At 35.8% G+C, this 14,302-nt stretch overlaps 1 protein-coding gene across 1 annotated transcript; it reads left to right on the top strand.

Annotated features, from left to right (window-relative positions):
- Positions 1 to 743: 743 nt before the first annotated feature.
- LOC311092722 (uncharacterized protein) lies at positions 744 to 9,201 on the top strand (the record flags this gene model as incomplete). Its single annotated transcript, XM_084129657.1, has 7 exons — positions 744 to 802; positions 7,580 to 7,597; positions 7,711 to 7,761; positions 8,090 to 8,210; positions 8,312 to 8,462; positions 8,559 to 8,651; positions 9,062 to 9,201. 5 exons carry the CDS (start codon positions 744 to 746, stop codon positions 8,384 to 8,386), a joined length of 324 nt encoding a protein of 107 aa, XP_083985783.1. The 3' UTR covers positions 8,387 to 8,462; positions 8,559 to 8,651; positions 9,062 to 9,201.
- Positions 9,202 to 14,302: the final 5,101 nt, after the last annotated feature.

Raw genomic sequence — 14,302 nt, 5'->3', positions numbered from 1 at the left:
CATATTAATTATTGCAGATTTGCATAATATTCTGAGTTTGCATTTCACTGTTTTTATTCATTTTAAGGAACACTGAATCTGTTTTTGTGCAAGTGAGATGAGTAAATGCATGCTCTCATTTAGTTTAGATCTACAATAGCCATCATGTTCACACAGAACACCCAACACATGCTAATCCTTATCCTGTAGCTCAAACAGTAGAGCGTTGGCGCTTGCAACGCCAAGGTCATGGGCTCGATTCCCAGGGAAAGCAAGAACTGATGAGAATGTTAATGTGTACTTTGAAATGTAATGTAAGTCGCTTTGGATAAAAGCATTATAATGTAAGTGCGTTAATGTAAACAGCTTTTCATGATTTCTCTCAATATGCGGGACAGGAGAGGTGTCAGCAAATAAAAAGGAAAACAAAGTCACTTGCTTTGTTGTTGTAGATTTAGTGAAGTAATGCATTAGTTAAAAAGTAATGTGACTACGTATGTAATGCGTTATCCCCATGGTTACCATGCACTCAAAAAAATGATTCAAGGCCTTCTTAGGTATGACACATTTAAATTGTGTTCACTTTATTTAAATATATCTAATTAGGAATAAAACGTATATATATTTAATAAGTCTAACGTAAAATGTATAAATAGTGTCATCTATGAGATTTAATTTAATTTGGTGAACTCAAATTTATTTGGCTTCGGAGAGCGCCATTTGCGCATGTGCAAGACAAGCTCAGAGAAGAACATGCTCAGAGGATGTGGACGCCATTTTATCGTCTGCCGCCGCAAGGACTGCAACGTCGTATTCGTTATTGGTAAGTATTATCTTGCTTGAGTATTTGTAATAAAGAATTTACCTCACTGTAAGAGGATGTGTAACTTATATCATAATTTTGAGTGAAATATGCAACAGCAGTGAAAGTTATGCGAGGTGAATTGTTTTAAGTGTCCCTTCGATAGCTTAACTTACTCAAGCAACGTGCAAATTCTGTGTTAGACCAGTCTAACGATCCCGAATTTGACTGTAACTGTGCAAAATTGGTTCTTAACTTATTGGCTTGCTAGCTGGATTGATATATCCGTCATAAAATGAATTGGAGGCTTGCTATCGCTGCGATTGTTTCGGCGCCGAGTCTATTTTTAGCTGCGTCACTCACTCACGCTGAATTGGCCACAGTGCGTTTTTCTTGATCAAATTTGACCTGCCTAACATGAAAAATAAGACATTTCACCATACAATCATGAAAGTGAGGTGTTCCGTGTTTCACAATCGCCATATGACATTAAGCGCTGTGGGGGAAAAATACACGACAGGCCTTTTTTGTTCAAAGGCCTGTTTAAATAATTAAAACTAGAAGTACATAAGGTAGAATGTATATCTCAATATTAGATTACTTTTATCATGTAAACTACCTATTTACAACATCGTAGCTGAGCTGTCCATGGTAAATCAGAGCAAGTGACAGACGGGTAGCCTAAGTTACATCAGTCAGAACACCTGAAAAATGTGACAGAATGGACGATGGTCGTCTGTTTTTGCTGTAAACACGCTATTTGATTAACGCTATAAAACGCATATTTGTTGAAATTATCGATCTATGTATTCTGTAAACTCCCATTCGTTTCTCAAAAAAATAGGCATCTATCTATCTATCTATCTATCTATCTATCTATCTATCTATCTATATATATATATATATATGGGTCATTCCTGGGATTCGGTAATATTTCAACTTGGACTTTTTTAATTTTTGAACTACATATGATTACATTTCTAAATACCCCACATTATTAGGCACATATCAAACCTTCAAAAAATAATATTTTCCCATCTCAGGCATTAAAGACTTTTTATTATTTTCAGTTTTTTTCAGATCTGTACACCTTTTATTCTCAACCCCGTAACGGACAAAACTGAATTAGTTTAAACTGGATTTTACACAAAACTTGTTATAAAACAAACATCTACCCACTGCTCATGTGTCCCTCATACCAATTCAGTGACTTCAGATGTAACATTTATGCTAATTTTCACATTTGTATGTGATGGAAGTTACAAATATCCAAATTGTTTGTCCGTGGTCTCTTTATTTTAGTAAGAAAAAATATCATTTAGATGTTTCACTAAAACCACAACTTTACTGTGTTAGCCCTTAACATGTCGGGTGGTAATCAGCAAGAAATGCTTTAATTTTTAATTGTCTTCCTTATTTTATTTTCCAAAAATATTAATGTGACAGGGTTGAGAATACTGTGATGGGGTTGAATACTGTTACAGGGTTGAAAGGACACATTGGCCTACTTTTAATTTATATTTGTTTAATATGAAAATCCCTCTTTGAGACTCAAACAAAACACTATTTTATTTTAGGCAACCATGTAATAAAGACATAGTCATATTTAGTTCGTTCATCTTTACTTTATTATCGGAACTGTAGTGAAAATTTAAACAAAGAACACTACTAAAATGGGCACAATAGGTAAATTCACTAGTGTCTAAAACATTCCTCAGTGCTGTAACATAAAACAAAACTGCAGCAGATAAAAGTTCATAATAACATGAAACAAAACTGCAGCAGATAAAAGTTCATAATAACATAACATAAAACAAAACTGCAGCAGATAAAAGTTCATAATAACATAAAACAAAACTGCAGCAGATAAAAGTTCATAATAACATAAAACAAAACTGCAGCAGATAAAAGTTCATAACATAAGTAACAATCAGTGGGTCATTACAAGAGAAAATGCCATGTTAACTAACCTAACCCTACCCTAACCCTAACCCTACCCTAACCCTACCCCTACCCCTACCCTAACCCTACCCTAACCCTACATTAATACAAAAACTCAACATAAACAGGCCTCTTGCACGCACTCAACAATTCCAACATATTTAAATAGTTACTTTATGAACATTTGCATAAAATACCTGAACAAATGTAAAGAAAAAAAGATCTAATTAATATTTATTCATAGAGGCACCAACAGTGCTGAGCTACCAAGTGTGTGTGTGTGTGTGTGTGTGTGTGTGTGTGTGTGTGTGTGTGTGTGTGTGTGTGTGTGTGTGTGTGTGTTTAGGCACTTTATTCAGGCTTTTATCTTGAGAGTCTGGCCCAAACCTCCTTCAGAACCTCTACATGGCGAGATGTCACATGTTGTGGAGCTGGAATCATCTCAATGACTTCATCAAATTGGTACCAGTGGATGTCATCACGAGAAGGCCAAAAAAATCTGTTTGCTCCAACACGATGCATACACTTGACCTGAACACTTGTTTCGTCTGTGTCAAGGACAATGCCTGGGTACAGGTTGCCATCATATTTCAGTATGCACCACTGTCCAACATCTGGATGTACCAATTTCTCCACTTCCATGGGTTGTGGATTTTCCTGATTGTCTGCTGGCTGTGCAGGCATTGGTATGTTCTGACCAAAACTGAAGTGCTGTGTGTTAAAGCATGTACAGTTTAGGTCTTTCTTTGTTGAACAAAAACAGCTGACATGACGACATATCAGCTCACCTGGAGCAAGGGTGACGACCTGGTGTATTCTCATTGAAGAGGGCACTGCTTTTATAGGACTCTGCATCATTTCTACAGCACGGTCAACATCAGTGCTTTCCACAAAAAACAGTTCAACTGATGTATTTGTTTGTCTGAGGATTTCATACAGTTGCTGTGCATCTTGGATGTCATGGCCCTTAGCCACCAACCTGTCTGCAGCTCTCTTTAATGCTCCTCCTACACCATCGGGGGCCCCTTTCCCATGGCTTGATTCAAAATAGTTCCATGTGCCAGCTTTAAATCCACGTTTGTGGATTTCTGTAGTAAAAAGCATGAAATTTCCTTTCTGTTTGTACTGTGTACAAGGTCCATCACTAAAAAAATGTAGGACAGAAACTTGTGGATGAGTAGCCTGAAGGTGGTCTAGCACAGGATCAAGATATTTCCAGATAGCAGGAGGACCTTTGTATCTAGAAGGGGAGATTGTGGTGAAGCACATGGGCTCTTGTTGCCCTACATGCATTACCCCAGTGTGTAGAGTGGCTTGCTTATGTGAGGCCCCAAAGTGAACAGCTTGGATCTCTGATGCATATTTACAGACATAGTTCTCTGAAAAATCTATGTGGATCAATGCCTCATCTATTGCCAGGTTTTTTTTAGCTCACGATTGTAGGCATATTGCTGTTTGATATTGAACAGGTGCTTCTTAAACTTGTGAATGTTGTTGTGAAGCAAATCTGTAAGGGTCTCCTGTGTACCCTCAATAGTTTTCTTGACAGTTATCTTTACCGTTGAACTCTTCTTCATGTGGTCTTTTTTTTCTAGAGCCTTGTCTTCAGTGACCCACTGTAGAAAAGATGCTTTTGCCATCCCATCATATTGACTGGAGAGGGGGACACGCTTTTGTTTGCATAAATCACATTCCCCATACATACATGCCTTGCTAGAAGAATCACAAGATACCATCTCAGCCAATCGCTCTACATTTGAAGTCTCAACCACCTTCAGCTGATTCAGCTTGTCAGCCACAAAACTCAGATTCTCATGGAGCTTACACTGGCATGTGTCTCGGTCAGACATAGAAGGGTGAACAACCCAAAAAGGTCTAAGAAGGCAAAACAGAGAATAAGAGATATTCCCAATGTTCTCTGACAAAAATTTTCTGTGCAGGTTTTTCATGGTGTCCTGCAGGAACCTTTTCTGCATCTTGACTTTATGCACTGTGACTGTTTGTTTCTTCCCTGTTGTAATTCTGCTCACATCATCTCTCACAAAGAATGACTTCACTTTGCTTTTAAATTCATCGGAATGTCGGTTAACAGCTTTTCTTTCAAAGGCTGTTATGTTTTTACTCTCCAGATGTCTCCAGCATTTGTTTGAAAATCCTAGGGTATGTTCAGCAAATTTCTGCAATTTGTATTTTCTAACAATTTTCCCTATTGTCACTTTTGAAATTATTTGTTTGTCTTTTTCCTTTCTGGCATTACGATATTTGTGTTTAATGTCTGCAATAAGAGCTTCGTGATACAACAAGGTCTTCCTAATTCTGGCGTTTACAGGGCAATTCAATAATGTTTTTTTCACTTTTGACCGAGGAGATTCTAAGGTCTTCTTCTGTCGCTGGACTCTCTTTTTATACTTCTCTGTTAACCGCTTTTGCCTGTCCAAGGCTTTCTGGAGCTGTTTCATTTCATTTTGTAGCTTATTTCTTTGTTTTCGTGATCGTCTTTTGCCTTCCTCCCTTTGCCTACAAAACAAGTAATCAAACAAATTAGTCAGTCCAACATTGCACATTAAAGGATTCACAAACTTTTTTTGTTAGCCGAACCTCCTTGACCTCAAATATTGATATGAAGAACCCCCTAATCTGATGTTGGTTAATAGTCACATGTCATACAGATAAACAAATAAATTATTTAAATATTTTTAGCAAGTGATTTATTTTAATTTTACGATTTTATAAATTATTAGCTATTCATCAACTCGAAGCCCCTGCAGTTCCTTCACATACCCCATGGGTTTAAAAGCCCCAGTTTAGGGAACAATGCATTAGACAATTACACATTCTTATGATTTATGCTTATGATTCTTCTGCCTGTTGCACTTCACCTTGACAGTGGCTGTTGTGGCAGCTCTGGCATATGTTCAGGACTTTGTGGTGGAGTGCTTATGTTTCTTAATGCTTCTCTTCTTTCCTTGCTTCTTGTGTATGCTGCTCTCCACTCTTTACGCCTCTGACGCTGTGCTCTCTCACTTAGGTCACTAATTGTTTTTTTCTTTCCTGCCTCAACATTCCTTTTCCATCTCTGCCTCTCTCTCTCAAGGTACTGTGCCCTTTTTTCTGGGTCAGCATCTCTGCGTGCACGAAACTGCCTTTGCCTCTCTGCTGTTGATGTGGGTGCCATTTCTGACTAGGATGCCTGTTGAAGTTTAAGTGTACACATTACATCAAATTTTTTATCTATAACAAAAATATGAGTTATACTAATATACTGAATACTGAAATTATTTTTTTAATTGGAATTATTGATTAAATTAAGTGAATAACTCAACCCTGTCACAAAGTTTACAACCCCGAAACAATGACATATGTGACGGGGTTGAGTGTGATGGGGTTGAGTTTTTTTGCTCAAAATGGCCACTGCTCTTAATGTGGTGTAGAAGAGTGGGCCACATGGCAGCCAATGAAATAAGTATATTTTAGATTTTTATGGATTAAAATAAAATTTTGAAAAGTCATCATTTTCCATCTTAATTGTATGTGATGGGGTTGAGTTGTTAAGCTTAACAGTACCCTCCCTGACTATAATACACCTCAAAAAATGAATAAAAAGTGTGATATCACTCACCTTCTTCTGCACCATGCTGTTGAAGAGACCCGAATGATGCAACTTCATGTGAATGATGTCACATATGGGTGGAGTCTAAATTATTATGGGTGGAGAATGGTTGGCGTGACGGGGTTGAGTTCAGACTGAGGGACGTAACTTTATAAGTTGTTTTTTATCAAATATCTTGCATTTTTTTATTTTTTTTATTTTCAAAAGCAAAGAACACAACTAAATACTTGTATTATTGCCAAAAATTAAAGACACTGTGCACATTTTATTCATTATTTTCCAAGTACAAATTCAGCGAAGAACCTCAGGGACATGACAAAATGCTTGCTGTAAGACATAAATACGATTTTTTTTAATGATAAAAATTATTTAAATGCAATAATTATTTGTATTCATTATAAAGGACATACCAAAGTATTGTGAAAAGCTTTTGACATTTCATTTTGGTGAACCACCACTTTCAAAAATCTAAGGGACTGAAATATTACCGAATCCCAGGAATGACCCACATATAGGCTATATATATATATATATATATATATATATATATATATATTACATACGCACTTTGATGGCGTATAATATGATATAAAAAGTCATTTTTGCGTATCAGTTGCACGATGAAACACAATGCATGCTATAGATAGATATAGACAATTGTACCAAGTAAACATTTAAAATTATTTTAAAATCAATTTAATTACTTGAGAGAATTGTAAAGTGTCATATTAAGGGATTAGTTCACCTCAAAATGAAAATGTCCTGATAATTTACTCACCCTAATGTCATCCAAGATGTTCATGTTTTTCTTTTTTCAGTGGAAAAGAAATTAAGTTTTTTGAGGAAAACATTTCATGATTTTTTTTTTTTAGAAAACGAACGACCGATCGTTTCGCTAGATAAGACCCTATTCCTCAGCTGGGATCATGCAGAGCCCTTTGAAGCACTTCAGAGCCCTTAGAAATTGCATTGATTTGGACTTCAACTATTTGGTTACCGTTGAAGTCCATTGTGTGGAGAAAAATCCTGAGTTTTCCTCAAAAAACTTAATTTCTTTTCCACTGAAGAAAGAAAGACATGAACATCTTGGATGGCATTGGGGTGAGTAAATTATCAGGAAATTTTCATTTTGCGGTGAACTAATCCCTTAAGTGAACGAGTTAGGTAAAACAGAACCATGTAAACAAAAAGCATATTTTCATGTGAGTACTGGTTCCCACTCCTAATCAACATCTTCTCTTTCACAGTTTTATGAACATGACTAGGTGAACAGCAACCTCCTATTTATATTAAGTCATATTCAAATATTCTGATTTATGCTCCTTGTGTCATTTTTTAAATATGGTATCTTATAATACTTTTTTATTCTTCTTTTTAGGATTGTGAATGTGGCAGTGCAAAGAATGTGTCCATCGAAACTAGCTAGCAGGTATTTGTTGCTGCAGCATTTTAGGCAGACTCATCTGTGCTTTAGTGGCAGTTTTCGCTATCCATGTCCATACACAGATTGCCCATGCACGTTTAGTATATGTAGTAAGCTTCTTAATCACATGTACAAAATACATGCTAAACAGGAAACTCCAAAACCAGAAGAATTAACAACATTCCAGTATCATGTGTGTTCATGCATGGAGCTAGCAACAGAAAGATTATTTTCAACACATAAATGGACATGTCAGGCATAATGAAACAGTTCAGTGTATGTTTGTAGGATGTGCATTTGAAAGTAATATTTACAGGACATTTAACACCCACAGATACCGGAAACACAATCCACATTCCACATTCATTAATAGACTTCAAACCCATTGTCGTCAGCCAATGCCCATGATAGAGGTGTTCAAGAATCAATGGCCAGCTCTTTTTCAGCAGAGTGAAGTAAGTAAACATGTTATGTAGTGTTTTATTTTAGTCGTTATTAGGTTCTTTTTGTAGTAAGAAATTGTTTTTTGTTGTTGTTTTTTTTTTCTATTTTGAAGGTGAACGCAGTTCATGCAGATCACTACGAAGCCACTGCAATCAATGTTCCTACAGCTGGACCACTTTTCAGATAAACTGATGCAGATCTTCAAGAGCAAAGGAGGAGTGAAGGGGCAAAAGATCAAAAACGCCCTGGCGATCACAGACTCTGTTAGTATAAATGCATGCAATGTCTTTTGTTTTGTCTAGTTATTCTACAGCTTTCTGCATTTGGCTAATTTCAGTCTTGATTTCCCCCTGCTGTAGTGTGACAACATAAACATCAGGAGAGAGTGCACCCTGAAAGGCCTGATGATCTACCCGACTGAAGATCCAGACTCTTTCTTCAAGGAGTATGTGGTAAGTGATTATTATGAATATAACAACAATTCTGTTAATACTTCTATATTTTAAAAGAATATATGATTGATTATTATTAAATGCTCAATTTTCATTTTCATTTCACAATAAAATATGTATTAGTGGAATAATAATATTTTGTTTTATTCATTTTAATAAAATAATATTTTTAATAGTAATAATTTTGCAGGGGTAATAACTTTGTGTATGCCTTTCATTGTTCATCTGAACACAATAGAATTTGTAGAAGTTTTCAGATGTGTATGTCTATGTCCATAAAATGGAAATAAATGGCAGCCAACAATGTAATAGTAAAAGTGAAAAGTAGCAATGCAATTTGCTGATTACTTTTAAAATATAAAGGGTCAAATTCACCTGGGCTTAACCAAAGTGTTTTGTGTTTTGTCCAGGCCACTGAGGATGCAGAAAATGAAATCCCAAACACAGTCATGGGGATTTACAAAATCCAAAGAGGAGATTGTACAGAAGACATAGGAGTTGTGATCGAGGGCATTAAGGTTTTGAGGGACCTAGACTGCGTGATCCTGGCATTCATCATGCTGTTTGGTCTCATTTATGCTCTTGATCTTAATTTTCCTGACAACTTCAAGTACACCTTCAAGTTTATCCAGAAAATCCTAATGAACAATTTTTTTTTTAACACAATTTCTTTTTTCTTTTTTTACACACTTTTTTTTTTAACACTCTTTCATGCTTTTTCTTACACACTTTTTGTGTGTATTTCTACTTAGTCGTTCTTGTCTTTAGGGATAGTTCACCCAAAAATGAAAATTCTGTCATCATTTACTGATCCCGGGGTTGTTCTAAACCTGTATAAATGTATTTGTTCTGTTGAACACAAAGGAAGATGTGTTAAAGAATATGGGAAACTTAACAGTTTTGGGCCACCATTGACTTTCATAGTTGTTGTTTTTTCTTCCTACTATGGAAGTCAATGGTGGCCCAGAACTGTTCAGTTTCCCATATTCTTTAACATATCTTCATTTGTGTTCAATAAGAACAAAGACATTTGTACATGTTTGGAAAAAGGCTTTAAAATGTGTACTTGCATTTTTCTAAGTACTTTTCACATTAAATAACTATTGCACTATTGAGTTTTAAATAAAAACATCTCGATCAAGATTTGTCTCTTGTCTCTATGGGGTACAAAATAAGGATTTCCTAATTGATTTTTCAATGAAATGTTCTAATTTAAGTTTAAGAAGCTTAAAACTTATTTTTAAATGTATCCATTTCATTTAAACTATTTGATCAAAATTGAGTTGGACCAACTCATTTAAGTTGCTCATAATTGAGTTGGACCAACTCATTTAAGTTGCTCATAATTGAGTTGGACCAACTCATTTAAGTTGGTCAAAATTGAGTTGGACCAACTTAATTACATTTCATTGCATGAATTAGTTTTTTGTAAGTTGGGGCTACACATATTTATTGGATGGAAATCCTGCCATCAATTAAATTGAGTTTGTCCAATGAGTCATTTTTTTGAGTGTGATGGCGTTTACCAGCTTGTACTTGTGATGAACTTTGAGTCATGTGTCTTTCTTTTTAACCCCATGTTTTATGGAGAATGTCAGTATGTTAAAGATACAAGACTTTCTAATTCAGCTAAAAAAAAAAAATAAAAAAAAAAAAGTTTAGCCTACCTGCTTAAAATGATTTATGTGAGTCTGTATACAGTTTCAAACTGTAAAATTTACATGTTGTACTATAAATATTTTTATATTGTTACTGTATTTTTTTAACATAATTATTCTGGCAACCGTAGCTGCCAGTTTTTTTCTGTAAAAATGTTCTATAATGTAATACAACTTTACAAATGTACTTTGTAACTATAGCACAGGTAAACATTTCAACTTTAACAAGAATACAGCTGTGCAATCTTGAATTATATAACTGTAATATACTAAAATGTTCATTCGTTCCAGCGTGTAAACTTTTATTATATCATACAAGCTAGTGTTTTCTCACATTAGTGACATGTTTCAATGGAAACGACTCGTTAGTGACACCTGGTGGCAATTCACAGAATCCGTAACGACTGCGTGTTAAATAATCCTAATACATTTTACCTGTCAGACATTTATCATCCATTCTCACCACTGCTCCAGTGGTTTGCGATACATTTATCGGCTCTTTTATATCTCTGCTTCCGCCTAAAATACCTCCTTCAGTCTCTACGGGACTGAGTACTTTTACACATCGCTGAGCAATCATGAAATGAGACAGCAGTGTTCTGCTTAACTCAGCAGAACAAATGCTGCTTAGACTGGCATATTTCTTTACTGTAAGCCATTAAAGTAGTCTACACTTTGTGTGTGACAGGCCATAGGTTTTATCATCTAGACAATGCTGTAGGCGTGACAGACCGGGATAACACTTTCTGTAGACAACTTGAGCTGGGATAATAAATGTCACAGTCACAGCCATTGTGGGTTTTTTTTTTAATCGTATGGCTTCAAGCCATCTTAAAATAATGAAATTAGTCAAACATATGTCTTATCTGCGTGAGTTCGGCTTGGTCACACTGCCTTTTCTTTTCCAATGCTCAGCAGAAAATTATCTTAATTGAAATGTGCTGATGTTAAATATCGTCACCTTCCTAAAATAATTGCCTAAGTCATTTTTTCAGGTTTCTCAGAAAACACAAAAACCGAACCAATAATTGAATATCGTCACCTTCCTAAAATAATTGCCTAAGTCATTTTTCAGGTTTCTCAGAAAACACACCCAAAAAACTAAAAAATAACTTCAGAGGTTCGTTCTTGATGCAGCTCCCATCTTGAAAAGCTTGTAAAATTGCCTTTTAAAATTGCTTGTAAAATATTTTGACTTAGGCCAAATAAAACGGCCTAAGTCACACCCTTGACAGGCCATTACACTACAGGGGTAGAACTGCATGATCTGTTCAACTGAGGATGTGGGGATTTTACCAGAGGTGGAGGTTTTACATCATGAGGAGATGACTTATGCAAAAAAATCATTTTTGTCAAAAAATGACTTAGGCAATTATTTTATAAGGTGACGATATAGAAATGATAGCAAATTAACTAATACTTCACAGGCCTATACTTTGATAACATCATTATTCTGTAGCGGCAAGTCACAAAATTGAGATTTTTCTGAGAGTCGGACACATCTGTTTTAAAGTTCAAATGAGCCCATATGTGCTTGACTAACCATTGAAGTTCATTTTCAGTAAAAGTGGGCTGTTGACCCTTAAAGGGTTAGTTTACCCCAAAATGAAAATTCTGTCATTAATTTCTCACCTTCATGTTGTTCCAAACCCTCCATTGACAGCTACGCAACTACCATATTGACACTTCAAAAAGTTCATAAAAAGGGATCGTAAAACTAATTCATATGAATTGAGCAGTTTTGTCAAAATTGTCTGAAGAGACACATCACTTTATATGATGACCAGATTGAATTTAGGCCTTTTTTCACATATAAACGTGCATATCAACTCACACATCAGTTGTGGTAAACGGAAGCTCAAGCATGTTCGATTGACATGCGAGAACCAATGAGGTTCATTCTCTTGTTACGCAGCATGTTTGAGCTTCAGCAAGAACCAATGAGGTTTGTCGCGCGTCAAGCAGGTTCAATTGAGTTTGCTGATCAATGCTTACATGTGAATAAAAGCCTAAATTCAATCTGTTCATATAAAGCGATCGAGTCTCTTCATAAAATTTGGACTAAACCGCTCAATTCATATTGATTATTTTTACAAACTCTTTATGAAGCATCAAAGTGGTAGTTGCGTAGCTGTCAATGGAGGGACAGAAAGCGCTCAGATTTCATAAAAAAGATCTTAATTTCTATTCTGAAGATGAACGAACGACATGAGGGTGAGGAATTAATGACAGAATCTTCATTTTTGGGTGAACCATCCCTCTAAAGGTGCAGTGAGCAATTTCTAAGAAACACTGTTGAAAATTTAAATCAACACTTCGTGAATATATGCTGTCTATTCTGTGTGTGTGTGATGAAAAATTGTGTTTATACATGGTCCTGGCTCTGTAAATAGGAGAAAAAACAATGTGGATTCACCAAGCACAACACTTTTGTAGCCAATCAGAAATAAGGGGCGTATACGCTTGTGATAGGGGAGGAGAGAGAGTGAGCAAGCGCGGGATATTTTGTAGAAAGACTATGGAAAGACATATGGCTGAGATATTACCAAAGAGAAAAGAGTTTTGGAAAAGCACCGGAGAAACGTTAAAGTGGGAAGGCCTGAAAACGGACATTGAGGTTGCTTTGTTTCTGCTCAATACGCGAGTAACATTGGTTGTTGATGTTTCACAGAACCAAGATATGAAGAGCTCTTTTCCAAAACGCGATAAACGCCATTTTAAAAAAAAAGAGTTTGTCGTGTCATTTTGCTGAGTACTGAACCTATTCACTGCTCCATCAACGTTTCATGCCAAATCGCTATATTTCTTTGTTTAAAATGTACTGCAAGATGCAGTTTCTTTCCAAACCGCGATAAGCGCCGAACCTATTTTTAGCCTAAACGCGATATATCCTCTGGACTAATCAGAATTCTCTCTCTCGCGCGCTCTCTCGCCCTCAAATCACTTGCGCGTATCGCGCCAGTCGCACGTCCGCACCGCGCTAAATGCCTCATTCGCGCCGCAGGAGATTCTAGACCTCCAGATGCGCGTAAACGCGTCTTTACATTGACTTAACATGAAAATCACTTGCGCCAGACGCTCTATTCGCATTTGGTGTGAACGCCACTCACTCACATACACAAGGTCATGTCGTGATTTGTTCTATGTAAAGTGGACAATGGTTCGACTTTTTATGGGTTCGACACTTTACTGAATGCCAATGTATTTATTATGCCTTTTTTTTTTTTTTTTAAAGACAAACCATCATTTTTTGGAAAAAGTTGATGGATTTATAGCGTTTTGGGGGAAAAATGGATGGATTTATAGCGTTTTGAAAAAGAAAAAAAAAACTTTGAATTTATCATCAACAATTTTGTTGTTTGATTTAATAATCATTGTTCAACATGTTCAGACTGAGCCAAAAAAAAAAAAAAAAACATTTTAAAAGGATAAATTTAATATTCACAAAATGTGTGGGTCTAGGTAAAAAAAATATTTTCCTGAAAACTATTTAAATGGATTTATAGCGTTTTGGAAAAGAGCTCCTCATATGTTGTTGTTGTTGTTGTTGAATCACAGCTGATTCATCCATACTTGAGCCAGCTGTCTGATGCGCCAGCTGCATGTTAGTGTGTTCCGTTATTTTTGGGGGTGAAGCAATGAAGGGAGGTGTGTGTTTCTATTGGGTAGGGGTGTGTTTGTTTGAGTGTCGATTTCAAATATCAAGTGTTTCTCAGAAATCACTTCCTGCACCTTTAAAAGACCATTCAAATAATATAGAAACTCACTTGATTTTTCAAAAATACATTTGATTTGATTCTGCATAAAACTTTACATGACCAGAACACCAGGATATGATTTTATTTTCTTTACACTGACTTTAAATATTTCCTCCCATTCTTAAATAATTACTTAGAAAAATAACGGCACAAATGTACATATTTCTATTCTTGGTTCTGAGAGACCACTCAGCTATTTTTTATAAAGGTGCTGTACAATATTTAAACATTTACA

This window comes from Abramis brama (assembly GCF_963993115.1).
Source record: "Abramis brama genome assembly, chromosome: 11".
In the NCBI taxonomy this organism is placed as follows: Eukaryota; Metazoa; Chordata; class Actinopteri; order Cypriniformes; family Leuciscidae; genus Abramis; species Abramis brama.
The sequence above is the reverse complement of the archived record's forward strand: the minus strand, read 5'-3'. Positions and strand labels throughout refer to the sequence as shown.